At 41.8% G+C, this 21,968-nt stretch overlaps 1 protein-coding gene across 6 annotated transcripts in view; it reads right to left on the bottom strand.

Moving 5' to 3' along the window:
- Window positions 1-21,968, bottom strand: part of LOC133577550 (periostin-like) — a 113,506-nt gene that overhangs the window by 35,376 nt on the left and 56,162 nt on the right. For all 6 annotated transcript variants that reach the window (XM_061931500.1, XM_061931498.1, XM_061931499.1 and 3 more), the window contains 6 exons: window positions 13,896-14,108; window positions 5,936-6,070; window positions 5,688-5,836; window positions 5,477-5,613; window positions 2,509-2,639; window positions 2,078-2,208 (listed from right to left, as the gene is read on the bottom strand). In XM_061931500.1, coding sequence (XP_061787484.1) covers window positions 2,078-2,208; window positions 2,509-2,639; window positions 5,477-5,613; window positions 5,688-5,836; window positions 5,936-6,070; window positions 13,896-14,108 — 896 coding nt within the window. The remainder of the gene's footprint in view (window positions 1-2,077; window positions 2,209-2,508; window positions 2,640-5,476; window positions 5,614-5,687; window positions 5,837-5,935; window positions 6,071-13,895; window positions 14,109-21,968) is intronic.

The raw sequence follows: 21,968 nt of genomic DNA on the forward strand, positions 1-21,968 counted from the left end.
ACATGTTTTTCAACATTGTATTTGTATTGTAGAATATTGGTTGGAAAATGACCAAAATTCAATGGTCAAATCAACGTCACAACCTGACATTGATTAAACGTCGTCAAAAAGCATGTTGTTTTAATGTTGTATTTGTGTTGTAGAATATTGGTTGGGAAATGACCAAAAATCAATGGTCAAATCAACGTCACAACCTGACATTGATTAAACGTCGTCAAAAAGCATGTTGTTTTAATGTTGTATTTGTGTTGTAGAATATTGGTTGGGAAATGACCAAAATTCAACGATCAAACCAACGTCCCAACCTGACATTGAATAAACGTCGTCAAAAAGCATGTTGTTTCAACGTTGTATTTGTGTTGTAGAATATTGGTTGGGAAATTACCAAAATTCAATGTCAAATCAACGTCAGAACCCAACATTGATTAAACGTCGTCAAAAAGCATGTTATTTCAATGTTGTATTTGTGTTGGAGAATATTGGTCGGAAAATGACCAAAGTTCAATGGTCAAAAAAACGTCAGAACCCAACATTGATTTAAAGTCATCAAAAAACATGTTTATTCAATGTTGTATTTGTGTTGGAGAATATTGGTCGGAAAATGACCAAAGTTCAATGGTCAAAAAAACGTCAGAACCCAACATTGATTTAAAGTCATCAAAAAACATGTTTATTCAATGTTGTATTTGTGTCGTAGAATATTGGTTGGGAAATGACCAAAATTCGATAATCAAATCAACGTCACAACCTGACATTGATTAAACGTCGTCAAAAAGCATGTTGTTTTAATGTTGTATTTGTGTTGTAGAAAATTAGTTAGAAAATGACCAAAATTCAATGGTCAAATCAACGTCAGAACCCAACATTGGTTAACTTTGTCGAAAACATGTTTTTTCAATGTTGTATTTGAGTTGTTGAATATTGGTTGGGAAATGACCAAAATTCAATGTCAAATCAACGTCAGAACCCAACATTGATTAACTTTGTCGAAAACATGTTTTTTCAACGTTGTATTTGTGTTGTAGAATATTGGTTAGGAAATGACCAAAATTCAATGGTCAAAAAAACGTCAGAACCCAACATTGATTTAACGTCATCAAAAAGCATGTTTATTCAATGTTGTATTTGTGTTGTAGAATATTGGTTAAAAAATGACCAAAATTCAATGGTCAAAATCAATGTCAGAACCCAACATTGATAAACGTCTTAAAAACATGTTTTTTCAATGTTGTATTTGTGTTTTAGAATATTGGTTGGGAAATGACCAAAATTCAATGTCAAATCAACGTCAGAACCCAACATTGATTAACTTTGTCGAAAACATGTTTTTTTAATGTTGTATTTGAGTTGTTGAATATTGGTTAGGAAATGACCAAAATTCAATGGTCAAAAAAACGTCAGAACCCAACATTGATTTAACGTCATCAAAAAGCATGTTTATTCAATGTTGTATTTGTGTTGTAGAATATTGGTTAAAAAATGACCAAAATTCAATGGTCAAAATCAATGTCAGAACCCGACATTGATTAAACGTCGTCAAAAACATGTTTTTTCAATGTTGTATTTCTGTTGTTGAATATTGGTTGGAAAATGACCAAAATTCAATGGTCAAAAAAATGTCAGAACCCAACATTGATTAAACGTTGTCAAAAAACAGGTTTTTCAATGTTGTATTTGTGTTGTAGAATATTGGTTGGGAAATGACGGAAATTCAATGGTCAAATCAACTTCATAACCCAACGTTGACTAAACGTTGTAAAAAAACATGTTTCGATGTTGTATTTGTGTTGTAGAATATTAGTTAGAAAATGACCAAAATTCAATAGTCAAATCAACGTCAGAACCCAACGTTGATTAAACGTTAATCCAACGTTATATTTGAGTTGCTCAACGTCAGGACCTTATTCAACAAATTCTCAACGTTGTTTCAATGTCTTGTCGGAGCCACTGGAATCAAACGCATCCCGAGCTGAGCGGGCTTCCAGTTCCAGATGTACGTACGGACAAAACCTGCAGGTTCCAGTTCCAGATGTACTTAGGGACATAACCTGCAGGTTCCAGTTCCAGATGTACTTACGGACATAACCTGCAGGTTCCGGCCCTGCAGCGTTTTCAGCAGGTTGGTCACGCCCCCTTCCAGGCCGCCATTGATGAAGATGCCATTGCTGACGTGATAAAGCAGAATGGTCCTCAGAACGTTCTGGTCACCTGTCACAAAGCGTCATCGTCGTCATCGTGGTGGTGGTGGTGGTGACCTCTTTAGTCCCCCCAGGATTTTGCTAGCATTTTTGGTGATTTTTACGGAACATGCCAGCGACCAGAGATTATCATCACACTTCAACATCTCTAACATGCAACATGTCAGCATTGCAAATGAAACTCCATTCCTAACAGTTGGAATGTTAACTAAATATAAAAATACGTGTCAACTACGGCATTTAATTTGCTTGAATGGGCGCGAGTGCCGAAAAATCCTGGAGGGGACCGATTTGAAGGCGACACACTGACTTTTAAGCAGCGCCATGTCCTCTTTGCTGAGCTGGCTGAAGGCCTCGTCCGTGGGCGCGAAGACGGTGAAGGAGCCTTCCTGCTTCAGGAGCTCCGTCAGACCTGCAGTCTCCATCAGTGACAGGAAGACTCTGCAGACAAGCACAAGACCATTGGCAGCATCAACAGAAACTGTGGACTCACTCAAAAAAGCAATAGTGTTCTGCCGCATCATTTAAAGTGGCCCATCACATCGTTTAAAGTGGCCCGTCGTGGGTGCATCATTTGGGTGGCATGCGGTAGAAAATAGCCGCGCAATGTAACATTGCCTACCACGTCATTTATTAGGCCTGCCATAACACCTTATGTACACAGCTGCATCAGTTAAAGTGGCCCATCATTTAAGATGTCTCATTTAATGTAGCCCTCCACATCATTTAAGGTGTGTCACATCATGTAAGGTTTCCCGCCACGTAATTAAATGTTGCCCGCCCAATCATTTAATGTGGCCGCCGCGTCATTTAAGGTTGCCGCTGCACTATTTAATGACGCCCGCCGCATAATTTAATGTGGCCCGCCGCATCATTTAAGGTGCACCGCCGCATAATTTAAAATGTGCCGATGCATTATTTTTATTTGGCTCTCCACATCATTTAAGGTGTGCCACCGCATTGTTTAATGTGGCCCGGCGAGTAATTTAATGAGGCCCGCCACATCCTTTAAGGTGCACCGCTGCATTATTTAATTTGGCGCGCCACATAATTTAATGTGGCCCGCCCCATCATTTAAGATGTGCCGTTGCATCATTGAAGGTGGCCCTCCACATCATTTTAAGGTGTGCCACTTCATCGTTTAATGTGGCCCGCTCCATCATTAAATGTGGCCCACCGAGTAATTTAATGTGGCCCGCCACATCATTTAAGGTGCGGCGCTGCATTATTTAAGGTGGCCCGCCGCATCATTTAATGTGGCCCGCCGCATAAATTAAGTGGCCCGCTGCATCATTTAAGATGCACCGCTGCATTATTTAAGTGGCCCTCCACATCATTTAAGGTGCGCCACGTCATCATTTAAGGTGCGCCGCTGCATTATTTAAAGTGGACCGCCACATCGTTTAATGTGGACCGCCGAATAATTTAAATTGGCCTGCCACATCATTTAAGGTGCACCGCTGCATCATTTAAGATGCACCACTGCATTATTTAATGTGGCCCTCCACATCATTTAAGGTGCGCCACGTCATCGTTTAATGTGGCCCGCCACATCATTTAAGGTGCGGCGCTGCATTATTTAAGGTTGCCCGTCACATCATTTAATTGGCCTGCTGCATCATTTAAGGTGACCCGCCGCATAAATTAATGTGGCCCGCTGCATCATTTAAGGTGGCCCGCTGCATCATTTAAGATGCACCGCTGCATTATTTAAAGTGGCCCTCCACAACATTTAAGGTGCGCCACATCATCATTTAAGGTGCGCCGCTGCATTATTTAAAGTGGCCCGCCACATCATTTAACGTGACCCGCTGCATCAATTAATGTGGCCCGTCGAATAATTTAAAGTGGCCTGCCACATCATTTAAGGTGCACCGCTGCATCATTTAAGATGCACCGCTGTATTATTTAAGGTGGCCCTCCACATCATTTAAGGTGCACCACGTCATCGTTTAATGTGGCCCGCCACATCATTTAAGGTGCGCCGCTGCATTATTTAAGGTTGCCCGCCACATCATTTAAGTGGCCTGCTGCATCATTTAAGGTGGCCCGCCATATCATTTAAGGTGCACCGCTGCATCATTTAAGATGCGTCGCTGCATTATTTAATGTGGCCCTCCACATCATTTAAGGTGCGCCACGTCATCATTTAAGGTGCGCTGCTGCATTATTTAAAGTGGCCCGCCACATCATTTAATGTGGCCCGCTGCATCAATTAATGTGGCCCGCCGAATAATTTAAAGTGGCCTGCCAAATCATTTAAGGTGCACCGCTGCATCATTTAAGATGCACCGCTGCATTATTTAATGTGGCCCTCCACATCGTTTAATGTGGCCCTCCACATCGTTTAATGTGGACCGCCAAATCATTTAAGGTGTGCTGCTGCATTATTTAAAGTTGCCCGCAGCATCAATTAAGGTGGCCCGCCAAATAATTTAAAGTGGCCTGCCACATCATTTAAGGTGCGCCGCTGCATTATTTAAGATGCACCGCTGCATTATTAAAGTGGCCCTCCACATCATTTAAGGTGCGCCGCTGCATTATTTAAAGTGGCCCGCCACATCATTTAATGTGGCCCGCTGCATCAATTAAGGTGGCCCGCCGAATAATTAAAAGTGGCCTGCCACATCATTTAAGGTGCACTGCTGCATTATTTAAAGTGGCCCGCCACATCATTAATGTGGCCTGCCGCATCATTTGAGGTGCAACCTCCGCATCATTTAAGATGCGCCGCAGCATCGTTAAAGTGGCCCACCGAATAATTCTAATGTGGCTCGCCACATCATTTAATGTGGCTCGCCACTTCATTTAAGCTGGCCCGCCAAATCATTTAAGGTGGGTTGCCACATCATTTAAGGTGGCCCGTCGCATAATTTAAGGTAGCCTGCCACATCATTTAAAGTGGCCCGCCACATCATTTAAATTGGCCTGCCACATCATTTAAGGTGCACCGCCGCATCATTTAAGATGTGCCGCTGTATCATTTAATGTGGCCCTCCACATCATTTAGGGTGGCCCTCCGAATCATTTAGGGTGGCCCAAGGTGGCCCGCCGCATCATTTAAAGTGGCCCGCCAAATCATTTAATGTGGCCCGCCAAATTATTTAAGGTGCGCCGCTGCATCACTTAAGGTGGCCCGCCACGTCATTTAATGTTGCCATTAAGGTGACAATTCCAACTTTGACCACAGCAAGAGTTACTACGTAACATGGTGCTTTCCATCGTTTTCAGCAGACTGCATTGCAAAAAGGAGAAGAACATGCAGGACGGCTTCTCACTTAAAGCGTCCGTCCACCTTCAGGATCTGGTAGGTGGTCTTCTCCGCGGGTATGATGATGGACCTGATGAGGTGGAGGACGCCGTTGCTTCCTTCCTTGCTGCCCCGCACCATGCAGGCGTTCTCGATGCACACGGCCTGTCGCCACAAAGACAACACGTGCGTTGGCGAGGACAAGACGGGCGACGCAGACCGAGGAGCGGACCCCCTACCGTGCGGTAGATGAAGACTCGCAGGAGCTTCCCGGCCAGCGTCTCCAGCAGCTGGCCGTTGTAGAGCTGGCCCAGCGTGACCTTCAGCTTCAGGACGTGGTTCTGGAGGAGGTGCCTCAGCAGCGTCTGGTCCGTGGCCATCACCTCGTCTAAACCAACACAGCTCGGATGCGTGAGCTCACGGTTGGCAAGCGTCGACTTGTGGTCGAGACGCTAAACAGAACATGACAAAGAGAAAAAGTTCTCACTGGTGAAGGCGCCGTTGAGGGGGGCGAGGAGCGTGTACTCCGTCTTCGGACCCAAGGCTGCGGCCAAGTCCAGGTCTGACACCATGTCATGGAAGGTGCTCTGGGAGTCGCCCATCAGCTCCGTCACGTCCTTGGCTGGGAGACCACATGAGGACACAGTTAGCATGTTAGCCAGACATGTGGACAATGTTAGCAACATGTCCATGAGTTTCAATCCAGGGGGGGTCCAAAGTGCGGCCCGGGGGCCATCTGCGGCACAAACATTATTTTTAACATTCTAAAATTAGCATGCTAGCTTTTTTTTTTTGTGTGCTAACTTTGCAGTCATACACTTCTTTTGGTAATTGACAAATGATACCGGTTAGTATTAGTACGCTAACTTTTCTTTTTAAGCTAATTTTGTAAGTAACATTAGCATGCTATCATTAGAAAAGTTAACATACTTGCCAGATGGCGCCAAGTAACAAAATCCGCAATTTTTAGATAAAGATCGACAAAATGAGCTAAAATGCTAGCATCAAACACTATCATGCTAACATGGGAAAAGTTAACATACTTGCAAGATAGCACCAAGTAACGAAATCAGCCATTTTTAGATATAGACCAAGAAAATTAGCCAAAATGCTAGCATAAAACATTAGCATGCTAACATTAAAAAAGTTTACATACTTGCCAGATGGCACCAAGTAACGAAATCAGCAATTTTTAGATATAGACCAAGAAAATTAGCTAAAATGCTAGCATAAAACATTAGCATGCTAACATTAAAAAAGTTTACATACTTGCCAGATGGCGCCAAGTAACGAAATCAGCAATTTTTAGATAAAGACCAACACAATGAGCTAAAATGCTAGCATACAACATTCACATGCTAACATGGGAAAAGTTAACATACTTGCAAGATAGCACCAAGTAACGAAATTCGCAATTTTTAGATAAAGACCAAGAAAATTAGCTAAAATGCTATCATAAAACATTAGCATGCTAACATGGGAGAAGTTAACATACCTGCAAGATAGCACCAAGTAACAAAATCCGCAATTTTTAGATAAAGACCAACAAAATGAGCTAAAATGCTAGCATAAAACATTAGCTTGTTAACATGGAAAAAGTTAACATACTTGCAAGATAGCACCAAGTAACAAAATCAGCAATTTTTAGATAAAGACCAACACAATGAGCTAAAATGCTAGCATACATCATTCACATGCTAACATGGGAAAAGTTAACATACTTGCAAGATAGCACCAAGTAACGAAATTCGCAATTTTTAGATAAAGACCAAGAAAATTAGCTAAAATGCTAGCATCAAACATTAGCATGCTAACATGGGAAAAGTTAACATACTTGCAAGATAGCACCAAGTAACGAAATCAGCAATTTTTAGATATAGACCAAGAAAATTAGCTAAAATGCTAGCATAAAACATTAGCATGATAACATTAGAAAAGTTTACATACTCGCCAGATGGCACTAAGTAACGAAATCCGCAATTTTTAGATAAAGACCAACAAAATGAGCTAAAATGCTAGCATAAAACATTAGCATGCTAACATGGGAAACGTTAACATACCTGCAAGATAGCACCAAGTAACAAAATCCGCAATTTTTAGATAAAGACCAACAAAATGAGCTAAAATGCTAGCATAAAACATTTGCATGCTAACATTAGAAACGTTTGCATACTTGCCAGATGGCACCAAGTAACCAAATCAGCAATTTTTAGATAAAGACCAACACAATGAGCTAAAATGCTAGCATACAACATTCACATGCTAACATGGGAAAAGTTAACATACTTGCAAGATAGCACCAAGTAACAAAATTCGCCATTTTTAGATATAGACCAAGAAAATTATCTAAAATGCTAGCATAAAACATTAGCATGCTAACATTAAAAAAGTTTACATACTTGCCAGATGGCGCCAAGTAGCGAAATCAGCAATTTTTAGATAAAGACCAACACAATGAGCTAAAATGCTAGCATACATCATTCACATGCTAACATGGGAAAAGTTAACATACTTGCAAGATAGCACCAAGTAACAAAATCCACAATTTTTAGATAAAGACCAAGAAAATGAGCTAAAATGCTAGCATCAAACATTAGCATGCTAACATGGGAAAAGTTAACATACTTGCAAGATAGCACCAAGTAACAAAATCAGCCATTTTTAGATATAGACCAAGAAAATTAGCTAAAATGCTAGCATAAAACATTAGCATGCTAACATTAAAAAAGTTTACATACTTGCCAGATGGCGCCAAGTAACTAAAAATCAGCAATTTTTAGATAAAGACCAACACAATGAGCTAAAATGCTAGCATACAACATTCACATGCTAACATGGGAAAAGTTAACATACTTGCAAGATAGCACCAAGTAACGAAATCAGCAATTTTTAGATATAGACCAAGAAAATGAGCTAAAATGCTAGCATAAAACATTAGCATGCTAACATTAGAAAAGTTTACATACTTGCCAGATGGCACCAAGTAACAAAATCCGCAATTTTTAGATAAAGACCAACAAAATGAGCTAAAATGCTATCATAAAACATTAGCATGCTAACATGGGAAAAGTTAACATACTTGCAAGATAGCACCAAGTAACAAAATCAGCCATTTTTAGATATAGACCAAGAAAATTAGCTAAAATGCTAGCATAAAACATTAGCATGCTAACATTAGAAAAGTTAACATACTTGCCAGATGGCGCCAAGTAACAAAATCCGCAATTTTTAGATAAAGACCGACAAAATGAGCTAAAATGCTAGCATCAAACATTATCATGCTAACATGGGAAAAGTTACCATACTTGCAAGATTGCACCGAGTAACGAAATTCGCAATTTTTAGATAAAGACCAAGAAAATTAGCTAAAATGCTAGCATCAAACATTAGCATGCTAACATGGGAAAAGTTAACATACTTGCAAGATAGCACCAAGTAACAAAATCAGCCATTTTTAGATATAGACCAAGAAAATTAGCTAAAATGCTAGCATAAAACATTAGCATGCTAACATTAGAAAAGTTAACATACTTGCCAGATGGCGCCAAGTAACAAAATCCGCAATTTTTAGATAAAGACCGACAAAATGAGCTAAAATGCTAGCATCAAACATTATCATGCTAACATGGGAAAAGTTACCATACTTGCAAGATTGCACCGAGTAACGAAATTCGCAATTTTTAGATAAAGACCAAGAAAATTAGCTAAAATGCTAGCATCAAACATTAGCATGTTAACATGGGAAAAGTTAACATACTTGCAAGATAGCACCAAGTAACAAAATCAACCATTTTTAGATATAGACCAAGAAAATTAGCTAAAATGCTAGCATAAAACATTAGCATGCTAACATTAAAAAAGTTTACATACTTGCCAGATGGCGCCAAGTAACGAAATCAGCAATTTTTAGATAAAGACCAACACAATGAGCTAAAATGCTAGCATACATCATTCACATGCTAACATGGGAAAAGTTAACATACTTGCAAGATAGCACCAAGTAACGTAATTCGCAATTTTTAGATAAAGACCAAGAAAATTAGCTAAAATGCTAGCATCAAACATTAGCATGCTAACTTGGGAAAAGTTAACATACTTGCAAGATAGCACCAAGTAACAAAATCAGCCATTTTTAGATATAGACCAAGAAAATTAGCTAAAATGCTAGCATAAAACATTAGCATGCTAACACTAAAAAAGTTTACATACTTGCCAGATGGCGCCAAGTAACTAAAAATCAGCAATTTTTAGATAAAGACCAACACAATGAGCTAAAATGCTAGCATACAACATTCACATGCTAACATGGGAAAAGTTAACATACTTGCAAGATAGCACCAAGTAACGAAATCAGCAATTTTTAGATATAGACCAAGAAAATGAGCTAAAATGCTAGCATAAAACATTAGCATGCTAACATTAGAAAAGTTTACATACTTGCCAGATGGCACCAAGTAACAAAATCCGCAATTTTTAGATAAAGACCAACAAAATGAGCTAAAATGCTAGCATAAAACATTAGCATGCTAACATGGGAAAAGTTAACATACTTGCAAGATAGCACCAAGTAACGAAATTCGCAATTTTTAGATAAAGACCAAGAAAATTAGCTAAAATGCTAGCATCAAACATTAGCATGCTAACATGGGAAAAGTTAACATACTTGCAAGATAGCACCAAGTAACGAAATCCGCAATTTTTAGATAAAGACCAACAAAATGAGCAAAAATGCTAGCATAAAACATTAGCATGCTAACATGGGAAAAGTTAACATACTTGCAAGATAGCACCAAGTAACGAAATCAGCAATTTTTAGATATAGACCAAGAAAATGAGCTAAAATGCTAGCATAAAACATTAGCATGCTAACATGGGAAAAGTTAACATACTTGCCAGATGGCGCCAAGTAACAAAATCCGCAATTTTCAGATAAAGTCCAACAAAATGAGCTAAAATGCTAGCATAAATCATTAGCATACTAACATGGGAAAGGTTTACATATTTGCCAGATGGCGCCGAGTAACAAAATAAGCAATCTTTAGATAAAGACCAACAAAATGAGTTAAAATGCTAGCATAAAACATTAGCATGCTAACATGGGAAAAGTTAACATACTTGCAAGATAGCGCCAAGTAACAAAATTCGCAATTTTTAGATAAAGACCAAGAAAATTAGCTAAAATGCTAGCATCAAACATTAGCATGCTAACATTAAAAAAGTTTACATACTTGCCAGATGGCACCAAGTAACGAAATCCGCAATTTTTAGATAAAGACCAACAAAATGAGCTAAAATGCTAGCATAAAACATTAGCATGCTAACATGGGAAAAGTTAACATACTTGCAAGATAGCACCAAGTAACAAAATCAGCAATTTTCAGAGAAAGGCCAACAAAATTTGCTAAAATGCTAGCATAAAACATTAGCATGCTAACATGGGAAAAGTTAACATACTTGCCAGATGGCGCCAAGTAACGAAATCCGCAATTTTTAGATAAAGACCAAGAAAATTAGCTAAAATGCTAGCATCAAACATTAGCATGCTAACATGGGAAAAGTTAACATACTTGCAAGATAGCACCAAGTAACAAAATCAGCCATTTTTAGATATAGACCAAGAAAATGAGCTAAAATGCTAGCATAAAACATTAGCATGCTAACATTAAAAAAGTTTACATACTTGCCAGATGGCGCCAAGTAACCAAATCAGCAATTTTTAGATAAAGACCAACAAAATGAGCTAAAATGCTAGCATACATCATTCACATGCTAACATGGGAAAAGTTAAAATACTTGCAAGATAGCACCAAGTAACAAAATCAGCCATTTTTAGATATAGACCAAGAAAATTAACTAAAATGCTAGCATAAAACATTAGCATGCTAACATTAGAAAAGTTTACAAACTTGCCAGATGGCACCAAGTAACGAAATCCGCAATTTTTAGATATAGACCATGAAAATGAGCTAAAATGCTAGCATAAAACATTAGCATGCTAACATTGGAAAAGTTTACATACTTGCCAGATGGCACCAAGTAACGAAATCCGCAATTTTTAGATAAAGACCAACAAAATGAGCTAAAATGCTAGCATAAAACATTAGCATGCTAACATGGGAAAAGGTAACATACCTGCAAGATAGCACCAAGTAACAAAATCCGCAATTTTTAGATAAAGATTAACAAAATGAGCTAAAATACTAGCATAAAACATTAGCTTGCTAACATGGGAAAAGTTAACATACTTGCAAGATAGCACCAAGTAACGAAATTCGCAATTTTTAGATAAAGACCAAGAAAATTAGCTAAAATGCTAGCATAAAACATTAGCATGCTAACATTAGAAAAGTTTACATACTTGCCAGATTGCACCAAGTAACGAAATCCGCAATTTTTAGATAAACACCAACAAAATGCTAGCATAAAACATTAGCATGCTAACATGGGAAAAGTTAACATACTTGCCAGATAGCACCAAGTAACGAAATCCGCATCTTTTAGATAAAGACCAACAAAATGAGCTAAAATGCTAGCATAAAACATTAGCATGCTAACATTAAAAAAGTTTACATACTTGCCAGATGGCGCCAAGTAACGAAATCAGCAATTTTTAGATAAAGACCAACTAAATGAGCTAAAATGCTATCATAAAACATTAGCATGCTAACATTAAAAAAGTTTACATACTTGCCAGATGGCGCCAAGTAACGAAATCCGCAATTTTTAGATATAGACCAAAAAAATGAGCTAAAATGCTAGCGTAAAACATTAGCATGCTAACATTAGAAAAGTTTACATACTTGCCAGATGGCACCAAGTAACGAAATTCGCAATTTTTAGATAAAGACCAACAAAATGAGCTAAAATGCTAGCATAAAACATTAGCTTGCTAACATGGGAAAAGTTAACATACTTGCAAGATAGCACCAAGTAATTTTTAGCTAAAGACCAACAAAATGAGCTCAAATGCTAGCATAAACATTAGCATGCTAACATTAGCACAGTCAACATACTTGCCAGATGTTGAAATCAATTAGCACGTTTTGATGCGAGACGTGGACAAAACGCAGGAAGTGAAAAGTGAAGAAAAATGTGGCGTCTTTAACAACTCCCACTCTTCTGGGAAGAGTTTTTACAAAACTTTGGAGTCGGTCCGTGGGAATTTTTGCCATATGAGAGCCTCCGTCCAGTATGTGTTCCCCAAGCAATGAAACACTGGTCCAACATGTCTTGCTGGGAGGAGGAACCAAATACCCCCCTGTTGTGCAGAAGTGACGTTTGGATAATTGAATAATGTATTTATAAAATTGCTATGCTACTGTTGCTCACCTTGTTAACGTGTTTTGCTCTTCTGGCTCTCAACGAAGGCGGACACTTCCCCTCCCTCTCCCGTATGCTTTGCTTCTTTGCCTCCTTGTCTAAGAGCTTCTCTTTGGCACTGTTCTCCAGAATTGTAAACACGGAAATTGATAAACTCGTAACTCAACTGACAAGATCTGATCGACAAGAAGCTCAGGTTCGGGGGGGAACCTGCCTGTCCCGACGGAAGGTTTGCGGCTGAATCCACGAGGGACTCTTGGGAGGAGTGGCGAGTTGCGTGCCAGGCGTGTGCTTTTCCGTCAAAGACATTGGAGATATCTCTCTATTCGGAACTGTGATAACTGGTCATCTGATTGGATTGAGCGTTGCCCTGGTCTATGGAGGAACTCGGAAGACGGTGGTAGCTGTTCAAGGAGCCCATAGGCTCCCTGCTTTGCTTCTTTGCCTCCTTGTCTAAGAGCTTCTCTTTGGCACTGTTCTCCAGAATTGTAAACATGGAAATTGATAAACTCGTAACTCAACTGACAAGATCTGATCGACAAGAAGCTCAGGTTCGGGGGAACCTGCCTGTCCCGACGGAAGGTTTGCGGCTGGATCCACGAGGGACTCTTGGGAGAAGTGGCGAGTTGCGTGCCTGGCGTGTGCTTTTCCGTCAAAGACATTGGAGATATCTCTCTATTCGGAACTGTGATAACTGGTCATCTGATTGGATTGAGCGTTGCCCTGGTCTATGGAGGAACTCGGAAGACGGTGGTAGCTGTTCAAGGAGCCCATAGGCTCCCCGTCATGACGGGTTGGGCAAATTTGATAAGATCTTAGACAAGCAAGGCGAAACTATGATCAATTCAAGAGCCAGAACGGATACCTAAAGCAGAAAAACCATTGGAATTTGTTTGCTTACCCTAACCAAAACAATCCTTGTCTTTAATTCGGCTCCCTCGGCAATGGTCTTGACAAGACCATGCTGACAAGACCCTCCCTCTTCGATAAAGACACTTGGGATGTGGACTCTGTCCCGTGATATCCCCACCCCATCACCGTTTCAATGATGATTGACTACGGCGCAGTCCCCTGAGGGCCGGCTGTAGTCCAGCCCCTGGTCGATTCAATCCTGTGTTGCATCTTACCTGAGTCGGGCACCAGCACCTGGTCAATGAGGTGGATGACGCCGTTGGTGGTGACGATGTCCTTCCTCAGCACCATCTTGACGCCGTTGACCGTCAGGCTGTCGCCGTCACAGCCGACCTCGACGTAGCTGCCCTCGGCCGTCTCGTACGCGGTGCCCGCCATGATGGCCTCGGCGCACTGGACGCTGGTCAGCAAGTGGTAGTTCACCAAGGCTGCGAAGGTTGGCAAAGCAGAGCCCGCAGTGAACGTTGGCTGACACGGTCCAGGAAATAACGAGGCACTTCGTCAGTATTTACACACGAGATTGCAGTACTTATTATCAAAGTGAGCAGTGAGAACCACACAGATTCTATCGGGACATGAAAAACAACCCCGCTTCCAAGGAGAGCCGTCAGCCAAACGTGACAGAATCGTCTCCAGAGGACTTGACTCAACGAAACTTGGCTGGAGCTTCCTGGCTGACCGACAACTAAAGCTGTGACTTAATAGTTGACAGTCTGCCACGTTAGACACTTGAATCCGCCTTGTTCCTCCTGCTGTTTGCTAACGATGACACATGTTCTTATAGACCGGTGCTTCTCAAACAGGAATACAAAAGTATCTTCACTCATGCTAGAACATTGCACAGACATACATAAAAGAGCTGAGAACCGCTGCCATATAACACACGAAGGGTTGAAAACTGTAACACGATATTAGTGTTTTGTATCGGTCGATGTCGATAACGATTAAGATTTTTCATGACCTACCGAAAACAAGGAGCAGGAAAAAAATATGTGGAATGTAAACATTTTTATTTGAAATGTAACCCCCCTCTGATTGTAGTCCCTCAGGTATCAAGGCAGAAAGGAAATGTCAAACAAAGTAAAATCCCATTGAAGACTTAACAATAAGCTCTTAAAATGAAGGTGCAGAAATAAGGAATATGTAAGAAATGCTTCATAAAGTGTAAGAAAATAGTACAAAGTGCCATTCCTTCCATCTTATCCGAAGTCTGGTTGAGGGGAGCCTAAGCAGGGAGGCCCAGACTTCCCTCTCCCCAGCCACTTCGTCCAGCTCTTCCCGGGGGATCCCGAGGCATTCCCCGGTCTCCCCACCGTGTCCTGGGTCTTCCCCATGGTCGGACGCACTCTAAACACCTCTCTAGGGAGGTGTCCGGGGAGCATCCTGACCAGATGCCCGAACCAACTCATCTGGCTCCTCTCGATGTGGAGGAACAGCAGCATGTGTTTTAAGAAATACAAATATCCATCCATCCATCTTCTTCCGCTTGTCCGAGCAGTCTAAGCAGCGAAGCCCAGACTCTCCTCTCCTTAACCACTTTGTCCGGCTTCTCCCGGGGGATTCCAAACGGGTCGGACGTGCCCAAAACACCTCCCCAGGGAGGAGTCCGGGGAGGGCACCCTGAGCAGATGCCCGAACCACCTCATCTGGCTCCTCTCGACGTGGAGGAGCAGTGGATTTACTTTGAGCTCCTCCCCAATGACAGAACTTCTCACCCTATCTCTAAGGGAGAGGCCCGCCACCCGACAGAGGGAACTCATTTCAGCCGCTGAAACCCGTGATCTTGTCCTTTCGGTCATAACTCAAAGCTCATGACCATAGGTGAGGATGGGAACATAGATCCACCGGTAAATTGAGAGCATTGCCTTCCGGCTCAGCTCCTTTTTCACCACGACGGATCGATGCAGAGTGTAAACATAAAGAAACCTGAGAAAAACTATTTTCTGCAGAGTGGTGTGGTATTAGCGGTCTTGCCACGCATCATTTACAGACCACATTGGTCTGACTACAGTCCCTTTGAACAATTTCTTCATTTTGACTTTCTCTTCTCACTCCATGCAAAGAATCAACCAAACTTGATAGTTGATACCTGATTGGCTGTTAGCGTGTCACTCCCACTGATCATTGATCACTTCGTGGTTACCAGAGTGCAAATGCCTTTGTTCACGCAACCAACCTGGCTTCGCAACGTCCGGTTTCTTCCGACGAAGAAAAACAAGTCATCGAACGTTTTATCGAATGCATTTAAAAAAAATGTTTAATCAGTAGAAGCATTTAAGTCCCATCTTAAAACTCATTTGTATACTCTAGCCTTTAAATAGACCCCCTTTTTAGACCAGTTGATCTGCCGTTTCTTTTCTGCTCTGCCCCCCCTCTCCTTCGTGGAGGGGGGGCACAGGTTCGGTGGCCACGGATGAAGCGCTGGCTGTCCAGAGTCGGGACCCGGGGTGGACCGCTCGCCTGTGCATTGGTTGGGGACATCTCTGCGCTGCTGACCCGTCTTCGCTCGGGATGGTCTCCTGCTGGCCCCACTATGGACTGGACTCTCACTATTATGTTAGATCCACTATGGACTGGACTCTCACACTATTATGCTAGATCCACTATGGACTGGACTCTCACACTATTATGTTAAATCCACTATGGACTGGACTCTCACACTATTATGTTAGATCCACTATGGACTGGACTCTCACTATTATGTTAGATCCATGATGGACTGGACTCTCACACTATTATGTTAGATCCACTATGGACTGGACTCTCACTATTATGTTAGATGCACTATGGACTGGACTCTCACTATTATGTTAGATCCACTATGGACTGGACTCTCACTATTATGTTAGATCCACTATGGACTGGACTCTCACACTATTATGTTAGATCCACTATGGACTGGACTCATACTATTATGTTAGATCCACTATGGACTGGACTCTCTCACTATTATGTTAGATCCACTATGGACTGGACTCTCACACTATTATGTTAGATCCACTATGGACTGGACTCTCACACTATTATGTTAGATCCACTATGGACTGGACTCTCACACTATTATGTTAGATCCACTATGGACTGGACTCTCACACTATTATGTTAGATCCACTATGGACTGGACTCTCACACTATTATGTTAGATCCACTATGGACTGGACTCTCACACTATTATGTTAGATCCACTATGGACTGGACTCTCACACTATTATGTTAGATCCACTATGGACTGGACTCTCACACTATTATGTTAGATCCACTATGGACTGGACTCTCACTATTATGTTAGATCCACTATGGACTGGACTCTCACTATTATGTTAGATCCACTATGGACTGGACTCTCACTATTATGTTAGATCCACTATGGACTGGACTCTCACACTATTATGTTAGATCCACTATGGACTGGACTCTCACACTATTATGTTAGATCCACTATGGACTGGACTCTCACACTATTATGTTAGATCCACTATGGACTGGACTCTCACACTATTATGTTAGATCCACAATGGACTGGACTCTCACACTATTATGTTAGATCCACTATGGACTGGACTCTCACAATATTATGTTAGATCCACTATGGACTGGACTCTCACACTATTATGTTAGATCCACTATGGACTGGACTCTCACACTATTATGTTAGATCCACTATGGACTGGACTCTCACTATTATGTTAGATCCACTATGGACTGGACTCTCACTATTATGTTAGATCAACTATGGACTGGACTCTCACTATTATGTTAGATCCACTATGGACTGGACTCTCACACTATTATGTTAGATCCGCTATGGACTGGACTCTCACTATTATGTTAGATCCACTATGGACTGGACTCTCACACTATTATGTTAGATCCACTATGGACTGGACTCTCACACTATTATGTTAGATCCACTATGGACTGGACTCTCACACTATTATGTTAGATCCACTATGGACTGGACTCTCACTATTATGTTGGATCCACTATGGACTGGAATCTCACACTATTATGTTAGATCCACTATGAACTGGACTCTCACACTATTATGTTAGATCCACTATGGACTGGACTCTCACACTATTATGTTAGATCCACTATGGACTGGACTCTCACACTATTATGTTAGATCCACTATGGACTGGACTCTCACTATTATGTTAGATCCACTATGGACTGGACTATCACACTATTATGTTAGATCCACTATGGACTGGACTCTCACTATTATGTTGGATCCACTATGGACTGGACTCTCACTATTATGTTAGATCCACTATGGACTGGACTCTCACTATTATGTTAGATCCACTATGGACTGGACTCTCACACTATTATGTTAGATCCACTATGGACTGGACTCTCACAATATTATGTTAGATCCACTATGGACTGGACTCTCACACTATTATGTTAGATCCACTATGGACTGGACTCTCACACTATTATGTTAGATCCACTATGGACTGGACTCTCACACTATTATGTTAAATCCACTATGGACTGGACTCTCACACTACTATGTTAGATCCACTATGGACTGGACTCTCACACTATTATGTTAGATCCACTATGGACTGGACTCTCACTATTATGTTAGATCCACTATGGACTGGACTCTCACACTATTATGTTGGATCCACTATGGACTGGACTCTCATACTATTATGTTAGATCCACTATGGACTGGACTCTCACTATTATGTTAGATCCACTATGGACTGGACTCTCACACTATTATGTTAGATCCACTATGGACTGGACTCTCACACTATTATGTTAGATCCACTATGCACTGGACTCTCACTATTATGTTAGATGCACTATGGACTGGACTCTCACTATTATGTTAGATCCACTATGGACTGGACTCTCACAATATTATGCTAGATCCACTCGAATGCAGGAAGTAAAGAGAATGGGGCATCTTTAATAACTTCTTGGAAGACTTTCTACAAAACTTTGGAGACAGTCTGGGGGAATTCTGACATCCAAAAAGTGTTCCCCAACGGTGGAAGCAATTACATACCGGTCCAACATGTCTTGGCGGAGGAATCAATGTCCCTAGTTGTGCATCAAGTATGTGACGTGAGGACATTTGTTATTTAAGTTATGACCCACACTTTCAGACCAAGATATCGATATCAGCCGAAATCAAATCCTGAGGCCCCCCAAAGAATCCCACCCCTGATCTTTAGGAATGTTTGAATAATGCCTCCTGTTGTGTAGGTTTGTCCACCTTTGGACAGAGTAAATGTCCGAGCACACAACACAATGCGGTTCCTATCCTTTTTCCTGTCATTTAGGTTCCGGAAGAGGAGGTACCAGGAACGAGACGAAGGGAGAAGAATGTAGGTAACGTTCAGCCAAGGAGGACAAAAAGTCGATGAGGACGGCTTCCAATTTAGAGACTTTGGACAGCTTGGTCTCCTCTCTATATTACTGTTGTCTGTACTTACGTTCTTTGTGTAGAATAAGGTCAGTGATCTTCAGTCCGAGTCACCTTTCATTAGACAGCCTTAGAAGTAAAGAATCTAGGTAGACTCTTCTTTCCTAAAGACAGTGTCCTAACTAGAGATGCGCGGTTTGCGGGCACAACCGCGGAGTCCGCGGATTATCCGCGGATCGGGCGGATGAAATTTTAAAAAATTAGATTTTATCCGCGGGTCGGGTCGGGTCGGGTCGGGTCGGGCGGTTGAAATAAAAAAAAATTAGATTTTAAATAGATTCAGGCGGGTGGCAGTTAAACCAATTCGGAAATATATATACATAGTTAAATGTTGTTACCCACATACGAAAAACGAGCAGGCACCTGCAGCATATGCCACAACAGAAGAAAAAAAAAGAAAAAGAGATGGACACTTTTACGGAGCGGAGAAGGCCCCCGACGCCTCGCCGGGGTCCGGGACCGAGGCCCCTTCCCCCGAGAGGGCCCCACCGGGAGCCGTAGCTGAGGCGATCCGCGAGAAGGGCCCGACGCACGTCCAGGGTCACCACCGCGCCCACCGCACCGACACCCCGCCTCGTCCGCATTCGCCGCGGCCGGCGTCACGCGCTGCAGGTAAGCAGCTTACCTGCCCGCCACCCCCGTGGCCGGGGGCTCGTAACAGGGGTCACTCCGCGCGCTCCGCCCGCGCAGCTTACCTGCCCGCCACCCCTGTTGCCGGGGGCGCGTAACAGGGGTCACTCCGCGCGCAGTGCGCTCACGAAAGGGGTGGGGCTCACCCTGGTTGATATAGACAGCAGGACGGTGGCCATGGACGTCGGAACCCGCTAAGGAGTGTGTAACAACAACACCTGCCGAATCAACTAGCCCTGAAAATGGATGGCGCTGGAGCGTTGGGCCCATACCCGGCCGTCGCCGGCAGCGAGACGCGCTTGGAGGTGCGCTCAGCGCGGCTCCCATATGATTGCGCACTGGTGTGCGTCTGGGTCGTGACAGCGTGGCACGCGAATGTCTGTGCTGCATTGGATCAGTCTCCTTTCTTTAACAGGCAAAAGCTTTATAACCTCACTAATGCCTTGCATCGTCTATATTAGATATATAACAACGGGCGGGTGCGGGCGGATGGCGGGCGGGTGCGGTTCTGATCAAATGTTACATCGGGTGGATGGCGGATGGTTGACGACTTTCTGATGCGGTTGCGGATGAAATAATTGCCTATCCGCGCATCTCTAGTCCTAACACCACGTTTAAGAGTACATCAGGTAAGGATTGACATTTAGACCGACCTATGACTGGATGAACGACTAGAAATGACGATTCCGGTAGGAATTGCGTGTGAAAGCCCTATGTGCGCAAGCCACCGAACTGTCTATACGCGTGAGTGGAACTGAAATGCTTGAATGTCCAAGGTGAGTGGGGTGTGTAGATGTTGGAACGGTTCGAAACGGTTGAGAAATGTGAGATATGGAGAGTTATGTATCAATCAATCAATCAATGTTTATTTATATAGCCCTAAATCACAAGTGTCTCAAAGGGCTGCACAAGCCACAACGACATCCTCGGTACAAAGCCCAATTGCCAATTACTTTTCAATGGGGGTAAATTCCCGGAAATTCTGGGTCTTCAGAGAATTCTGGGAAAGGGAAAACATGTTTCGCGTTTGATATATCAGTGTGGACGGTTGAAAGGTCAGAATCAGGTAAAAATTGGCGCAATGAGAATTTTAGGCAATGTAGAACTTTGAATATGTCCATTCATTTGAATGGGAATTTCTTGGAAATTGGAGAATTTTTTTGGGAAAACCTGGAATTTTAGAAAAATTTGATACTAGCACAATTGTCCTAGAAGATATGATTGGGTTGGTGCTGGAATTTTTCTAATCGGTTGAAAAACGTTGACATAGTAACCGCTTGAAATTGGTATTTCGGAATTCCTGGAATTTCGAGAAAACTGGGAATTTGTAGGAACAACAAAAAAAATTTGTTGTCCCAACTAAGAGGAATGTTTTCTAGGTGAAATTGTTGAAAAATGTGGATTGTGAAAACCTTCCAGGAAGAGGTGAAAATAGGGCTTTAAAAAAAATCGGTCAATTCGGGAAATTCCTGGAATTTGTTGATTGTCCAAGGTGAGTGGAGTGTGTGGATGGTGGAACGGTTTGAATCGGTTGAGAAATGTGGGATATGGAGAGTTTTGTATATTGCCAATTACTTTTCAATGGTGGGGAAATTCCTGGAAATTCAGAGAATTTTGGGAAAGGGAAAACATGTTTTGCCTTTGATATATCGGAAGAGTAGTGTGTGTGGACGGTTGAAAGGTCGAATCAGGTGAAAATTGGAACTTTGAATATGTCCATTCATTTGAATGGGAATTTCTTGGAAATTTGGGAATTTGGGGGAAACTGGGAATTTTGTAAAATATTGATACTAGCACAATTGTCCTAGAAGATATGATTGGGTTGGTGTTGGACTTTTTCTAATCAGTTGAAAAATGTTGACGTAGTAACCGTTTGAAATTGGTATTTCGGAATTCCTGGAATTTCGAGAAAACCGGTAATTTGTAGGAACAAAAAAAAAAATAGGAACATTTGTTGTGCCAACTAAGAGGAATGTTTTCAAGGTGGAATGGTTGGAAAATGTTGAAAAATGTGGATTGTGAAAACTTTCCAGGAATAGGTGAAAATAGGGCTTTGGTAAACCAAAATTTCTGGGAATTCCTGGAATTTGTTGAAATTGGTTGATTGTCCAAGGTGAGTGGAGCGTGTGGATGGTGAAATGGTGCGTATCGGTTGAGAAATTGTGGGATATGGAGAGTTTTATATATTGCCAATTAATTTTCAATGGGGGGA

This window comes from Nerophis lumbriciformis, linkage group LG37 (assembly GCF_033978685.3).
Source record: "Nerophis lumbriciformis linkage group LG37, RoL_Nlum_v2.1, whole genome shotgun sequence".
In the NCBI taxonomy this organism is placed as follows: domain Eukaryota; kingdom Metazoa; phylum Chordata; class Actinopteri; order Syngnathiformes; family Syngnathidae; genus Nerophis; species Nerophis lumbriciformis.